The 16047-nt window shown below is 34.6% G+C and overlaps 3 protein-coding genes across 3 annotated transcripts; 1 reads left to right on the top strand and 2 right to left on the bottom strand.

Annotated features, from left to right (window-relative positions):
- Positions 1-44: 44 nt before the first annotated feature.
- On the bottom strand, positions 45-3319 carry LOC100818255 (nudix hydrolase 14, chloroplastic). The gene is made up of 7 exons (XM_003525740.5): positions 3057-3319; positions 2534-2639; positions 2236-2313; positions 1510-1602; positions 1316-1408; positions 1029-1127; positions 45-556 (listed from the first exon to the last, which is right to left on the bottom strand). The coding sequence occupies exons 1-7, from the start codon at positions 3263-3265 to the stop codon at positions 320-322; spliced, it is 915 nt and encodes a 304-aa protein (XP_003525788.2). The 5' UTR covers positions 3266-3319; the 3' UTR covers positions 45-319.
- Positions 3320-4680: 1361 nt separating this feature from the next.
- On the bottom strand, positions 4681-9330 carry LOC100809537 (nudix hydrolase 14, chloroplastic). The gene is made up of 7 exons (XM_003525511.5): positions 8946-9330; positions 8587-8692; positions 6382-6459; positions 6130-6222; positions 5937-6029; positions 5663-5761; positions 4681-5181 (listed from the first exon to the last, which is right to left on the bottom strand). Exons 1-7 carry the CDS (start codon positions 9152-9154, stop codon positions 4945-4947), a joined length of 915 nt encoding a protein of 304 aa, XP_003525559.1. The 5' UTR covers positions 9155-9330; the 3' UTR covers positions 4681-4944.
- A 2898-nt stretch (positions 9331-12228) lies between these two features.
- Positions 12229-14198, top strand: LOC100813464 (probable sugar phosphate/phosphate translocator At1g12500). The gene has a single exon (XM_041015919.1). It carries the CDS (start codon positions 12741-12743, stop codon positions 13803-13805), a length of 1065 nt encoding a protein of 354 aa, XP_040871853.1. The 5' UTR covers positions 12229-12740; the 3' UTR covers positions 13806-14198.
- Positions 14199-16047: the final 1849 nt, after the last annotated feature.

Raw genomic sequence — 16047 nt, 5'->3', positions numbered from 1 at the left:
CATATGCTATCTTTTGAATAACAAACTTGCAAACACACAAGATGGAAGACAATAATAACATGCTCACCAGCTTAGAAGGGTGCAACTAAATCTCTTGGCAAGGGCTAGTTCCAACGAGTGCAAAACACAACAATAACAATCAAGTCTTCTGTTGCTAGTTATCGTCAAAAAAATCAAATTTCTAATAGTTTCTCTTGAATTGTTAGGCAGAGTAGCAACACGAATAAAAAGTTAGACTAAGAACAATCAAATTTCTAATGGTCTCTCTTGAATTGTTGTCTTCCTGGGTGTTGCACCACCAGCCACAAAGGCTACTAAATTAGGTAGACAAAGTAGGCAATAGGCCTTCTTTCATAGCCATTTCTAACAGTGCAACAGCCACCAGAACCATGCAATCTGCTGTTGTGCGCCAAAGTTTCTTGTATGGTACTACACGTACCTTAATTAGCTCCCCATGTTCACGAAGGCCGGTCTCTTTACCTTGTAGTTGTGTGATTATCTCTTTATCAACACACCCTCTGTACAGAAAAATACTGATTTCTTCATCACATCCTCCCTTACCACAAAAAAGAAAAAGAAATGGTAAAAGTCAGATGCACAAGTGATAAAAGCAATAAGTATGAACTTTCCGTCAGGTAAATGTATAAAGAATTGTAGTGTTGAGATAGTTTCAATAGTTTCTGATGTATAATTCTGAAACATTTTAGTACTCAACTAATTTGATAAAAAGTTTACTCGGAGCAAATCATTTGTATGGACTGATAAACTATTTCCAATATGTAGTTGCATAAGGCTCATATGCAAAGTTTATTAATTAATAGTTAGATTAGCCTCAAATGACCAGAAATTGAACTGTATGCTAATTGATTACTAAATGCAACACCTTAACATAAAACAACAATGACAGGACACTAAACTATAATCATTACCATGCCAAATTATTACAAAAATTTGCAAAGCATGGATCTTGAAATTTGAAAAGGCGAAAAGAGCAATAAGGTCCCTGGGCAAAAGGCTCAGAAACACACCCCAGAGGGGAAAACTCTGCATCCAGTTGTAGAGTCAAGGAAAGCAGTGAGGTCAACCATGTCTTCTACGTTTAACTTGAGACCAGTCTCTTCTTCAACCTATCAAAGTCATAAATACAAGAAACCATGTATAGTTTAAGATAGCTACTACATCACTAGCAAAGACAAATAAAAATGTGGGACATACAAGTGGAAAAGGCCATAAAACATGCACTTCCAGTACAACTAGAGTGGGTGAGAGGTATGTATAAAAAAAGGGAGAGGATGAGAGGCAGAGAGAAATAGACCTCACGCACTGCAGTACCAACAAAATCACCTTTGTCATCATCCAACATTCCAGCAGGCAATTCCAAAATGTTTCTTCCAACAGGAACCCTTGCCTTATAAATAAGAATAACCAACATAAGAATAGCCATAAAATGAAAATCCAGTTAAAAATATAATTTCTCAAAAAAAAAAAACACAAGGCACCAGTGTCTACCTGTTCAGTAAGAACAGCATAAGTCTCACCCTCTGATTCCAGGAGTATCAGCACAGCTACAGCTGGTCCTCTTGCAAATACAATGCCTGGAATCTAATCACGGCTTACTTTAATATAAAATAATCAAATCAGCATTAGGAGCAGCACTAAATGTAGATAATTGAACTAATGAAATATTTTGTACACAATCCGAAAGTCCAAGGCCTTGATCATCTTGGATTCCTAAGAAGGATGACTATGTTTGATGCATGGCCATGAGATTATTGCAGGCATCTCAATTCTCAAATCCCTTGTGCCTTTTTAAACACACAACGAGTATTTGGGCATAGATGTCCTTCCAAGCATATGGGAATCTCACATGCGCCAGCGTATGATTCCCTCTTAGTTGGATATTTAAGATTGTTATAACATTTTGTACCAAACATGGGAATCCCAAATACTTATGCATCTTATATTTAAGACGTCTCGAAATGTAAGGTAGCAACCATAAAAAGCTTACTATGTTTTTCATTTCAAAGGCTATTTCCATGGTTTGAATCCATAACCTCCAGGTCACAAGGCAACAACCTTACCATTGCTTCTCGGCTTACCCTCAGATATTGTAGCACAATAATCTAGATAATATTTATAGAGAAGGTTAAGACAATATGCGTACTGATTAATAGGTCCTAGCCAGTTGCCATAAAGTTATTATATTGAAAAGCTTTTATGCAAACTATCTCATACCATTTTCCCTGTTTCCTTGTCAAAAATGTCAGCTTTGAACTTGAGAAACCCAATGCGCTTTCCAAACATGTCTACTCCCTGTTCATTTCAAGAAAATCCACCAAATATTTTGTTAGTTATTAGGACACATGAATAAACCTAGAATAAAAAGTGAAACAGCAAAAGAAAATATACATGATGACAGCATCAAATAAGTTTCTTGCCATGTGTTCTAGACTTGGGGGCACGTAATGCAAAGAAAACTTCTTTCATGAACTAATATCGATAATCAAATTTTTTAGGTCGATAACTTGGTTACCTGAATTCGAACTTGTCTGAGAGTCATGGTACCATCAGCTAGAATCCCATTCTCAGTTTGCAAGTTATGCAACCACTGCTTGAATAAAGAGGATTCAACAGCACACCTGCAAGGGTAACCATCAAAAACCCATATTTGATTAAATCTAAGCCCTTCGTGCAGCACTATCAAAATCATCTTTTTTTCTCATTAAAATTGAAACCTTCTATAGTTTATAACGTGAATTAACATAAAACATACTGCATTTGTAAATTTTATTTTAAAATAAAAAAAAAAAAACTGGGAACATGACTAGATAAAAAAAATGTTGAACTTTTGATTAACGAGTATGCTGACATTACACTAATTTGGTTGATAATATTTGAACACCCAAAAATTACAAACACCCAGTCAAATCAATCACTTTTCTCCCTTTTCTCTATATCTCTACGTGTAAACACCCAAGGGGTGTCCAAAAATCATTTTCCTAAAAAAAATTCAAAAAATTATGTATTAGAAAAGGAGAAAATGTAAGGTGAGTGACCAGAAATCAGAATTGGAGACACCGGGAGCAGCAACAATGTGAACAGGTTCGTTGTGTTTATTGGGCAGTGTGATAGTGTGAGTCAAGGAAGGTGACTCGGTCGACATCTTGCAGAAGAAACCCTTATTCTTCTTCGAAACCCAATTGGAGGAGTGAAGCGGAGTGAACCTTTTCAGTGCACCGCATACAAAGCGAATATTCATAGCCATTGAAGCATACAGCTTCACAAAATATGAATCACTTCCAACAATTGTTCTTTTGGGCTGTAAGAACAAGGCCTTTTCTGGCCCAAACCCGGAAACGGTTGACAAATGCCACTAGACCAGGAACAAATCATTAACCAGGAACAAATCATTAATTAGTCTCCAGTATCAATAAGGCCTTTGTTTAAGTTTTTTTTTTTTTTTTTTACAAAATGGCATTTTTGGTCCTCCAGTTTATCTTTAATTTTGAATTTGGTCTCCCAATAATTTAATTCACAAATTTACTTCCCTATTTTGTAAAATCGTGCAATGTTGGTCCCCAGGCCACAATTTAACCGTTAACAAGTGATGTTAACCGTCGTCACGTGTCACGTTCTTATTAAATGATAACTGTCATATGTCAAGTTCTAATTTAACCATTAACAAGTGATGTTGACCGTCGTCATGTGTCACGTTCTTATTGGATGATAATTATCATATGTCATATTCTGATTGTTCAATGAAAACAACAATTTATTTCATCTTTCATAGAGTTACATTTAATCAAAACATGGCACGTAATAGTCATTATCCAATAAGAACGTGACACGTGGTAGTTAACATCACTTGTTAACCGTCAACGTCCACAATTGGCTTGGAACCAACATTGCACGATTTTACAAAATAAGAAACTAAATTTATGAATTAAATTACTCAAGACTAAATCCGAAACTAAAGATAAACGGGAAGACCAAATTTACAATTTTACCATTTTTTTAATCAAAACACTAAATCGGTGCAAAGCATGCACAATGAAATTTCAATTTAAAAAAATAAATGCAAAAATAAAAGAAGAGAAGAAAATGCAGGATAAAAACACTATAGAATGTTGATACCTATCCTTTTGTTGGACAGTTTTTATATATCCATGGATAAGTACTTCTTTAAATAATAACAAGCAATTTGATAATTTTTTGATGTATTTGAATAAGTTAATTTAAACTTAAATAAAATAACTTTATAATAAGTAAATAGAATTTTATTTCTTAAAATAAAAAAATATTAACAGAAGTAATTTACACAAACACTTGATTAATAGAGTTAATAGATCAATTATAAATCATTTTTTTACCAAAGTTAATTATAAATGAATTAATAACCAATAATTATTAAAAATTTATAATTAACTTAATAACTCTATTAATCATAATTATCAGATAATAATATAACAGATTAATAAAAAATTATTAATTTACAAAACTAGAAGAATAAATGTTATAATTAAAAACTAAAGAATCAAAATCATAAATTTTAAAAATTAAAGGAATCAAAATTATAATTTAGATACTTGAAATTTGATAAAATGTCATCTACTTTGGAATCGTAATCCTGTGAGACACGTTAGCAACATATAACATCGTTTAAATAACAAACACAAGAGGTGAAAGACAATAATAAACATGCTCATTAGCTTACAAGGATGCAACTAAGAATCTCTTGGCAAGAGATATTTCCAACGAATGCAAAACGTATCAATAACAATTTAAGTCTTTTGTTGTTAGGCAGAGCATGCAACACGGATAAAAAGATAGACTCAAAAAAATCAAATTTCAACAAATTTTTAATTTCTAATACTCTCTTGAGGTTTGTATGAAGGCTACTAAATTTGGAATAGCCCTTCTCTTTGAGAATCATAAAAAAGGCTACTATGTAGACAAAGCAGGCAATAGCCCTTCTTTCATAGCCATTTCTAACAGTGCAACAGCCACCAGAACTTTGCAATCTGCAGTTGTGTGCCAAAGTTTCTTGTATGGTACTACACGCACCTTAATTAGCTCCCCATGTTCACGAAGACCTGTCTCTTTACCTTGTAGTTGTGATATTATCTCTTTATCAACACGCCCTCTGTACAGAAAAATACTGATTTCTTCATCACATCCTCCCTTACCACAAAAAAAAAAAAGGTGAAGGTTAGATGTCCAAATGATAAAAGCAACAAGGACAAACTCTGTCAGCTAAATGTAGAAAGAATTGTAGTGTTGAGATAGTTTCAATAGTTCCTTAAGCTTTCTGAAACATTTTAACCAATTAACTTGATAAAAAGTTAACTCGGAGCAAATCATTTGAACAAATTAGTGTAGTAATAAATTATTTTCAGTATGTAGTGGTATAAGGCTCATCTGCAAGGTTTATTGATTATTGATTAATAGTTAGAATATTAGAGCCTCAAATGATCAGAAATTGAACTGCATGCTAATTGGTTGCTAAATGCAACATCTTAACATAAAACAACAATGCCATGATACTAAACTATACTCATATTACCATGCCAAATTATTACAAAAATTTGCATAGTGCGGATCATGAAATTTGAAAAAGCAAAAAGAGCAATAAGGTCCTTAGGCAAAAGGCTCAGAAACACACCCCGGAAGGGAAAACTTTGCATCCAGTTGCAGAGTCAAGGAAAGCAGTGAGGTCAACCATGTCTCCTACATTTAACTTCATACCAATCTCTTCTTCAACCTATCATAGTCATAAATACAAGAAAAATTATGTAATTTAAAACAGTTACATCACTAGGAAAGACAAATAAAAATGTCAGACATACAAGTGAAAAAGGCCATAAAACATGCACTTTCAGTACAGCTATGTATCAAAACAAAAATAAGTAGTGGATGAGAGGGAGAGAGAAATAGACCTCACGAACTGCAGTACCAACAAAATCACCTTTGTCATCATCCAACATTCCAGCAGGCAATTCCAAAATAATTCTTCCAACAGGAACCCTTGCCTTACAAATAAGAATATCCAACATAACAATAGCCATAACATGAAAATCCAGTTATAAAATATAATTAAATAAAAAAAAACAGCAAGGCACCAGCATCTACCTGTTCAGTAAGAACAGCATAAGTCTCACCCTCTGATTCCAGGAGCATCAACACAGCCACAGCTGGTCCTCTTGCAAACACAATACCTGGAACCTAATAATGCTTTAGTTTAATATAAAAGAATGAAATCAGCATTAGGTGTACTAAGTCTAAAAGTAGACAATATGCATACTGGTTCGCAGCTCACTGCCATTACTAACACAGGAAAACATGCCAACATAGATTTATACTTGTATGTAAACCATCTCATACCATTTTCCCTGTTTCCTTGTCAAAAATGTCAGCTTTGAACTTGAGAAACCCAATGCGCTTTCCAAACATGTCTACTCCCTGTTTATTTCAAAAAATTCCACCAATTTTTTGTTAATTATTAGGACACGTGAATAAATCTAGGAATAGAATACAAAGTGAATATCCTTTTACAGTTTTACTTATATTCCCCCTTAAAAAATCCTTAAATGATCAATATCAATATTGTTCTGGGCAAGGTAAAGGTTACCAACATAATACCCAGCATGATCAAAACCAACCATCTCCCCAATGAATCTAAGATAGATGCCCCATGCCCCTTACATTAGGGGTGTTCAAAAACCCCGATTATACAAAACCAATCCATAACGGTCCATATCCAAACCACTTTAAATCCATTTTAATGGATTGGTTTTATATCCAAATCCAAATTTTTGGATTTTAAATCAAATCCAATTATTTAAATAGGGATTGGATATTTTACTGGATTTTCAAATTTTATAGCATTCCTCCAAAATAACTTTGGTCGAGGTCAGCCGAAAGCAATTTTTAGCCGACATCAGTTGAGGTTATTTTTCGAACGACATTGACTAAGGTTATTTTTTTATATACGTCAACCAGAGTTTTCTCGACCAGCATTGGTTGATAATGTTTCTCAGCCGACCTCACTAGAGACTATTTTTCGGAGGACATTGGCTGGAGTTTTTTTCAGCTAACATTGGTTGAGGCTATTTTTTTGCCAATGTTGTCCAGAGTTTTTTTTACCAATGCCGATTGATGATGTTTTTCGACCGACATCGGCCGAGGTTGTTTTTCAATTGATGTCAGCTAGAGGTTTTTTCAGCCAACATTAGTCAAAACTATTTTTTTGTCAATGTCGTCTAAAGTTTTTCAGATGATGTTGACTAATAATTTTTTCGACCGGCATCGATTGAGGCTATTTTTCGGTCATTGTCAGCTAGGGTTTTTTGCGATTGACGTCAATCGAAACTATTTTTTGGCCGACATTGACTAAGGTTTGTTTTTCGACCGAGACTATTTTAACCGATGCCAGCAAGGGTCTTTTTGGCCGACGTCAAGCGATGATGTTTTTTGGCCAACATCGGCCATGACTATTTTTTTGGCCGACATCGACTAGGATTTTTTTGGCTAACTTTGATCGAGGCTATTTTTTGTTGGTGCCAATGACCCAAGCCGACATCGGAAAAAAATAGCTCTGATCAACGTCACTTGAAAAATAGTTTTAGTTGATGTCAACCAAAAAGCATCACTAGCTAACATTGACCAGAAAATATCCTAGCCGATATCAGCCAAAAATAGCCCTGGACAATGTCGGCAAAAAACATGATCGGTCGATGTCAGCCAAAAAAACATCATTGGCTAATCTTGACCAAAAAAAACCTAGCCGACGTCAACTGAAAAATAACCCGGCCGACGTCGATCGAAAAAAACCCTAGCCGACGTCAACCGAAAAATAGCCATAACTGACATCGACCAAAAAAATCCTAGCCTGTCAACAAAAACAATAGCCCTACCTAACCTAGACTGAAAATAGCCCATCAATGTCGGTAGAAAAAATCATTGACCGACATTGACTGAAAAAACCCAGCCAACCTCGACCAAAAAATAGTTCCACATTGATCTTAAATAGCCGGTCGACATCGGCCAAAAATAACCTTAGTAGAAGTTGACAAAAAACAGTCATGATCGAAGTCAGCTAAAAGTACCCCTAGCCGAGGTAGGTTGAAAATGGTTTTGAACTATAAACCGGTTTTAAAACCATTTTAAACCAATTTTTAAAAAATCCAAACCACTTTTATCCACATACGTGGATATGGATTTTAAATCTGATCCATTTAATTGGATATGAATTGGATTTTTGAAAATCCAATCCATGAACACCCCTACTTTACATTTAGTATCTCACATAGAGCACCATCTAAGTGGAAGCCACAACCATCTCCCAACCTTATTTATTAGGCCAAGGAGGAAGAGTCCTAATCATATATTTTAGGAAATAACTGTCTTCTAAGGACTACAGTCTTAGTTAAGCCCTCAAAGGAAACAGTAAAAGAAAATACACATGATGAGAGCTTCAAATAAGTTTCTTGCCATGCGTTCTAGACTTTGGGGCAAGTAATGCAAAGAAAACTTATTTAATGAACAAAGGATACTTCATCCAAAATTTTAGCTCAATAACTTGATTACCTGAATTAGAACTTGTCTCAGAGCCAAGGTACCATCAGCTAGAACCCCATTCTCAGTTTGCAAGTTATGCAACCACTGCTTGAATAAAGAGCATTCAACAGCACTCCTGCAAGGGAAAACATCAAAAACCCATATTTGATTAAATCTATGCCTTTCGCGCAGCACTATCAAAATCATATTTTTCCTTATAAAAATTGAAACTTTCTAGTTTATAACTTGAATTAACATAAAATAAAACAGACAGTAATACTATTTTTTATTTAAAAAACCAAAAACAAAAAAACCGGGAACATGACTTTATCATAATGATTTTCCCTAAAGAACTATGGATTATAAAAAGAGAAAATGTAATGAGTTACCAGAAATCAGAAGGGGAGACACCGGGGGCAGCAACTACGTGAACGGGTTCATTGTGTTTATTGGGCAGTGTGATGGTGTGGGTCAAGGAAGTTGACTCGGTTGACATCTTGCAGGAGAAACCCTTATTCTTCTTCGAAACCCAATTTGAGGAGTGAAGCGGAGTGAACCTTTTCAGTGCACCGCATACACTGCGAATATTCATAGCCATGGAAGCATTTGCTTCAGCTTCACAAATATGATGAATGGCTTCCAACAATGCTCTTTTGGGCTTTATGAACAAGGCCTTTTCTGGCCCACGCCCGGGAACGATTGAACCGGATGAATGACACTAAACCAGGGAATAAACCATCAATTTGGTTTCATAAGGCATGATATGATAAGAGTAAAATAAATTTGGTTTCATAAGACATGAATAGCACAAAATAAGGGAATAAACCAACCATGCTCTTTAATACTTTTTTATATGTAGAAATGAAACATAAATACTAGAAACTTTACATCAATTTACGCACATTTTGTTCAATCCAACCGAGTTGAATCATCTGATAAAAAAATAATAGTTTAAAAATGAACTTCGTGATTTATTTTGAATTAGAATTTTACTCTCAAAAAATTAAACCAACAACGATTACTTAACTTGCTTCCTTAGAGGACTTGAGTCGTGAGAAAGTGTTTTGGGTATTAAATATTCTTAGTTTTTGTAAGTTTATTTTAGTATAACCATAAGGTCATACATCGTAAATATCTAATGTAACAGATAAAGAAACATAAGTATATAAACATATCATGTTGTCACAATTATCAGAACACCCACGACTCAAAATATAAACTAAAACGCATGAGATTAAGTTTTTTCTTTGACATCATACTCAATACCGATATGATCTTCACCTACAAATGACAATCGATCCAAACACATAACTAACGCACCAATAAAAGGAAGTGAGAATCATTCTCGCACCAACATATATAAAAACATAGCACGGGCAATAAATAAAATACACATAATCATAGGTTTTCATACGTGAATCACATATAGCTCATACAATTCATTAATAAAATCACTCACTCAACATGTGATGCAATTTCCTCTTGACTATGCTTCACATGTCATGTGGTAGCAACTTTATATTATGAACAAACAATTATCTAATTCATCAAAACAAAACAAAAAATAGTTAGATTGGTTAATTACTCATAAAATTTTATTTTATTTCAAGACTACCCATAACATTAAATGGTGTAAGAGGTAATTATTTTCAAGAAATATTTCTTCAACCAATGTATATATTTTTTTTTTGTTGACATTTCAATGCACTCACTTTCATGGGAAATGAGTTAATATCATTAATAAACCTCACAACTAATTAGGGGTAAAAAGAAAATTTAACAATAAAGTAATTCTATGTTTCTTATAATTAGAAGAAAAAAATATTACTATTTATTTCTTATATACAAGACCAAAAGTAGCAATTTAAGTAGCACATGTCTATTCATAAGGAGTGTCATCAACATCGATGACCTTGATATATACCACTCTACCTAATACGATACTTACTAGTGACTCGTTAAGATTATTTGATTTTTCAAGTAAATTTTGACTCATGGGATCAACATGACTTGTTGGAACTTCCACACCAGATTTTAAAAACCCTCAAAGTCTAGATTAAACTTGTTATAACTTCCACCATATATGATGCATATATAATTCACCACAATAAACTCTCAAAATATTACTATAAATGTCTCATACTCTTCATGCCCACAATGATTCCAAAGATGTCATTGTTACATCTTGGTCCTAAATTTATAAGTGAGTCAATTCCAATCTTTCATAGATTGGGTCACTCACAATTATAATACCACTCAAACTTATTCTTGTCATCTTATAGGTTAGATCCTCCGTTTCAATAACTTTTAACTACATCTGATTGTTCATACTCATAAATCACCATACCTATACATCACAATCCATGCTATAACATTTTATACACCAAAAATGGACCACAAACACAATTAAAATTATGTGGAAAGTGAGTAAGCAATAGGAAAAACTAAAAAAAAATCTAATATCAATTTTTTTTAATTGTTCATGATACTATTTTCTCATGTAACTTTTACTATATTTATAATTTGTTTTTGGTTTGAACATCAATTATGATTCTAGCTTTCCATGTAAGTTAATTTAATAGGATAGATTTCACGTGTTAAATCAATAAAAAAATAGTTAAAAATTGTATCCCAAATTAAAAATAATCACTATTTTGAAATATAACATTATCCTAAATTTAAGAGATAAAAATTCAAAATAAATATTTAAAAAAAATAAAAGATCAAAGAAAATTTCATTAAAAACAAAAGACCCAAATATATTTTATCTAAATAATGAGCTAACAATAAATTTAATGCATTCATATAATCGATCAAAAGTTGTATATAATTCGCTTAAATCAAAGATCCGATTATTCTTCAGGTTGTTCTTTAATTGTCACGATGCAGCATTAGCATTTCACTCTCAGCAATGCACGGCTTACAAGGAATTTTACATTGACTAAACAAGATGGCATCCGAATTAGTTAATTATTAATTAATTAATTAATTAATTCTCCACAGACTCGATCTTAAGCAACCGAATGACAGAATATACTAAGTGTATCACGTAAGAAATGTTTTAATATTTACAAATAAGAAAAGAAATGTTTTAATATTTTAAAGATAGTGACATGAGAATAAAAATGTGACGTATATAATTAAAGAAAAAAATTGCACATTCTTTTTCGGAGAATATTATTTTTTATTATTTTAAATATTAAATCATTAATAAGTAAGATAAGAATAATTATTTTCTATTTTAATAGTTGAAAATATCTTTTGTAATAATTAATTATAAAACTATTAAACGACAATTGACGGTGAGTATATTATTTTTAAGAAAATAAAATAGTACTATAATAACTAAGTACTACTGTATATTTTACACTCGATCCTTAAAAGAAGTGATTTAATTAGAAATTCTAAACTCTACTTTAGACCCCGGATTTTCAGTGAACCCATGGAATCAAACAAAATCACATTATATTCTGTGAGAAAGAGTCCTAAGATTTAGAGCAGCAGTCAAAGGTCTTGCTTATAGTGCTACGGAGGTGTTTTAATAGTAATTTATTTCAAGCCGTTAAAAAAAATAAAAATAAAAAACCATAAGACTACTAATTGTTTATATAATAAAAAAAATTATTTTTAATTTTTTTCACGTACAAAATTTATTTGATTAACATATCATAAATGAAATTAATTTCTAACTAGAAAGTGAAGAGACACCTCATAGCTAAGAAAGGAAAAGGTAAATAAAAATTCTAACAATGAATAGAGAATTTGAGAAGAAAAAAAAAGAAAAGAAAAGATGATGTTATTCTTATTCTTATCCCCAATCCAATCCTACAAGTATCCCACTCAACACCACACCGACACACAACCTGAACATGTGCAGAAGTGATTCTCAAACGCCATCCATCCATCCATCTTTCCCAAAGCCAAACAAGGTGTGGTCCACCCAAAGCCTCTTCTTTTATTATCATTCTTATTTGTCCATCCAACGGCCCCAAATCCCCCCACCCCTAGCAAATCTGATCAGCCACCGTACGATCTATAATTATTCCCCCCATTTCTTCCTTCCCAGCAGCTCTTATCACTCTCCCTAACACCACCATCCCCAACTCCACTTCAGATCTGGCACCATCACCCCAAACCTAAAAAACAAAACATCATCGTACTATTTCCCATTTGGCGGCGCGGCGATGGTGGAGGCGCAGACATGGACGACGCGGCGAATGAGCAACCCTCGGCTGGACACCAGCACGACGGACCAAGTACTGGACATTCCCCCCACACCCCCGGGGGAGCTCCGCAACAGCTTCGGATCGAACCCTAACAACCTCTCCCCGACCCTGTTAACTGCTCTCATCATTTCATCTTGGTACCTCTCGAACATCGGAGTTCTTCTCTTAAACAAGTACCTCCTCAGCTTCTACGGCTACCGCTTCCCTATCTTCCTCACAATGCTCCACATGCTATCATGCGCCGCTTATTCCTACGCCTCCATCAACTTCCTTGAACTCGTTCCTCTCCAGCACATCCACTCCAAGAAGCAGTTCCTCAAGATCTTCGCTCTCAGCGCCATCTTCTGCTTCTCCGTCGTCTGCGGCAACACCTCCCTCCGCTACCTCCCCGTCTCCTTCAACCAGGCCATCGGCGCAACGACCCCGTTCTTCACCGCGATTTTTGCGTTTTTGATCACATGCAAGAAGGAGACTGGGGAGGTTTACCTCGCCCTGTTGCCGGTGGTGTTCGGTATCGTCGTGGCGAGCAACAGTGAACCCCTTTTTCATTTGTTTGGGTTTCTGGTCTGTGTCGGTTCCACCGCTGGTCGCGCTTTGAAGTCTGTGGTTCAGGGGATTTTGTTGACTTCTGAAGCGGAGAAGCTTCACTCCATGAACTTGCTTCTCTACATGGCACCCTTGGCGGCGATGATTTTGTTGCCGTTCACGCTCTACATTGAAGGAAATGTGCTGGCTTTGACTATTGAGAAGGCGAAAGGTGACCCCTTTATTGTGTTCTTGCTGCTTGGGAATGCCACCGTGGCTTATTTGGTGAACTTGACGAATTTCTTGGTGACGAAGCACACGAGTGCTTTGACGCTGCAGGTGTTGGGGAATGCCAAGGCGGCGGTGGCGGCGGTGGTTTCGGTTTTGATCTTCAGGAATCCGGTGACGGTTATGGGAATGGCCGGGTTCGGAATCACCATAATGGGGGTGGTGCTTTACAGTGAGGCCAAGAAGAGGTCCAAAGTTACGACTCATTGATTCATTCGCACGCACGCCGTTTTGGTTTCTTTTTTGGCTTTTATCATAACACCTTATTCTTCGGGTATTTTTCTTTCTTTCTTTGTTTTTATTGATATTGCACAATTTAGTTTGATTTAATTTTATCATTATATTTCCGTGGAATTGGGTCGAATTAATTACAGCAATTGGACTGTATAGGAAGGAAGGAAGGAGAAGCAGAAAATGGGGTGGGAGTGGGAGGGATTATTATTACTTGGTGTTGTTGTTGGGTTTCTGTTGGCCGTTGTGTAAGCTTATATATGAAACGCTCTATGCCCTTTGGCAACATACATAAAAACGTTCAAAGAACGAAAAACCTTATGTGTATTTGGCTAGGGAGGAAAATTCTCCCTCCCTGCATTTTGTTGATCACATCATCATCCATTTTTTTTTGGCTTTTTTGTCATTCGGTGTTTTGTTAGCTTTAATTTTGATTCGTTTGTGAGGTTCGAGCTAATTGATTGTATCTAGGGCTGAACTCCTCAATCAAACTGCTTCATAATAATTCACTGATGGAGTAATATTAAGAATTCAAACATGGGATTTGATTGTGTTTATTTGTCTGTATTAAGGTATTTTACTTTCTTTTGTATTGCTTTGAATTTCATTGAAATTATCACTAAACTCAAGCTTCCAACATCACATATATATAGTCATTTCACTTATGCAGTGGCTACTATATTTACTTTTAAAATAATTGTGAAGCAGGAAGGAGTACCCTGAAATCAGTCTTAGTAAATAGCTTAGTTAATATTCAGACTTGCGAGTATTGATCAAAATTTTGCAAGTCACGAATGATCAGTTTAAGATACTTTTGGAAGTTTACATTTCAAGGCCACTTGTTCTGAATGTATTAGTATCTACAGAAACTTGATGGACTTAGCCAAGTTTAGTGAAAATTATTTCATGCTTTCAGCACAAAACTTGTTACACCTGAGCTGGATTTTGTTTCTCTTCTTATAGAACCATTATTAAGTAGAATTCATTTTCTACAATTAAATTAAATTGTGCATTGCTTGGTTCCAAATGTATGAGTTAGTATCAAACTATCAATTGAGTTGATATTGGGAACTATATTTCTTGGCTTTCTTATGGTGTATATTAATATCTAGGTATGTTACCATAATAGTATCATTTTATGCTTAATTTAGCTATGGTGACAAGTCTCAATGTTTATTCCCATATTCATTCATATGGGAATGATATTAAGACTTGTCACCACAACTAAATGAGCTTAAAATGTCCATGGGGTCTAGTTCAGTTGGTTGAGCAAAATACATGAGTTATTGTAAACCTCTTGAAATTGTCTTCGGTTCCTATGAATAATTTTTTTTTTCCATATTCATTCCTTTCAAATATGTTGTGACAATCAAGATATTTCAATAAATTTTCACTATGGTCTCATAGCACCAAAATTTCAATAAATCTAGTTCTCTATGGTCTCATGCTATCTAATGCACAATATCCATTCAAAGAGATACAGGAAGTCAGTAACAATGCCTCTTCCCTGCCTAAATTTGTACCCGATTGTGCAAGTTTATGTTTTGCTTGCCTTGCTAGGTCAAAGGGTATCTTGGCTGCTAAATTAAGTGAACAGTGGCATCTCTGCAAAGACTGTCATGTTTCACACTCACCACCAGTCACTTGTGTCCTAAACTATGGTTTTAAGTTTCAAGGTGGTTACAGTTCAACAACACCCACCATTCAAAACATTGAAAAATGGCATTCCTTGCATCCATTTGGCCTAATCTCGGAAATTGGTTGCTGTTATGCTATCTTCGTCAAGCTAGTTGAAAGTTGCATTGTGTCTTTCTGAATATAGATATTTAAGATACTTGGTTTGTTAAATTTCCATTCTTGTCAAAGGGCTAGGGAGATGTCCTTGTTTGAAGCCGGTCAAATTGCTATTTAAGTATTTGCTTGGGTCATTTGGAAGTTGCTAATGGCACAATCTATGCAGCTTAATAAATTATCATTCATAAATTGTTTTAGGACTATTATATGGACTTGACTTGTGTACTTGGTCTATGTTAGGTGTGTAATAATGTCACGATTTTGTTTACGCTAAAACAGCATGTGACTTCTTACCTAAAGATTAAATTAATAAGGACCATGTGATCAAATTCAATTCGTGTATTTGTTGGACATAGCAGCACTCCTTTTTCATTTAAAATTCCCCTTTTATAAGGGTAAAACATTAAAAAAAAAAAAAAAGAGGATG

The sequence above is a fragment of the Glycine max genome, chromosome 5 (assembly GCF_000004515.6).
Source record: "Glycine max cultivar Williams 82 chromosome 5, Glycine_max_v4.0, whole genome shotgun sequence".
Lineage (NCBI taxonomy): Eukaryota > Viridiplantae > Streptophyta > Magnoliopsida > Fabales > Fabaceae > Glycine > Glycine max.
Note: the sequence above shows the minus strand (reverse complement) of the source record. Positions and strands in the feature narration are given on the sequence as shown.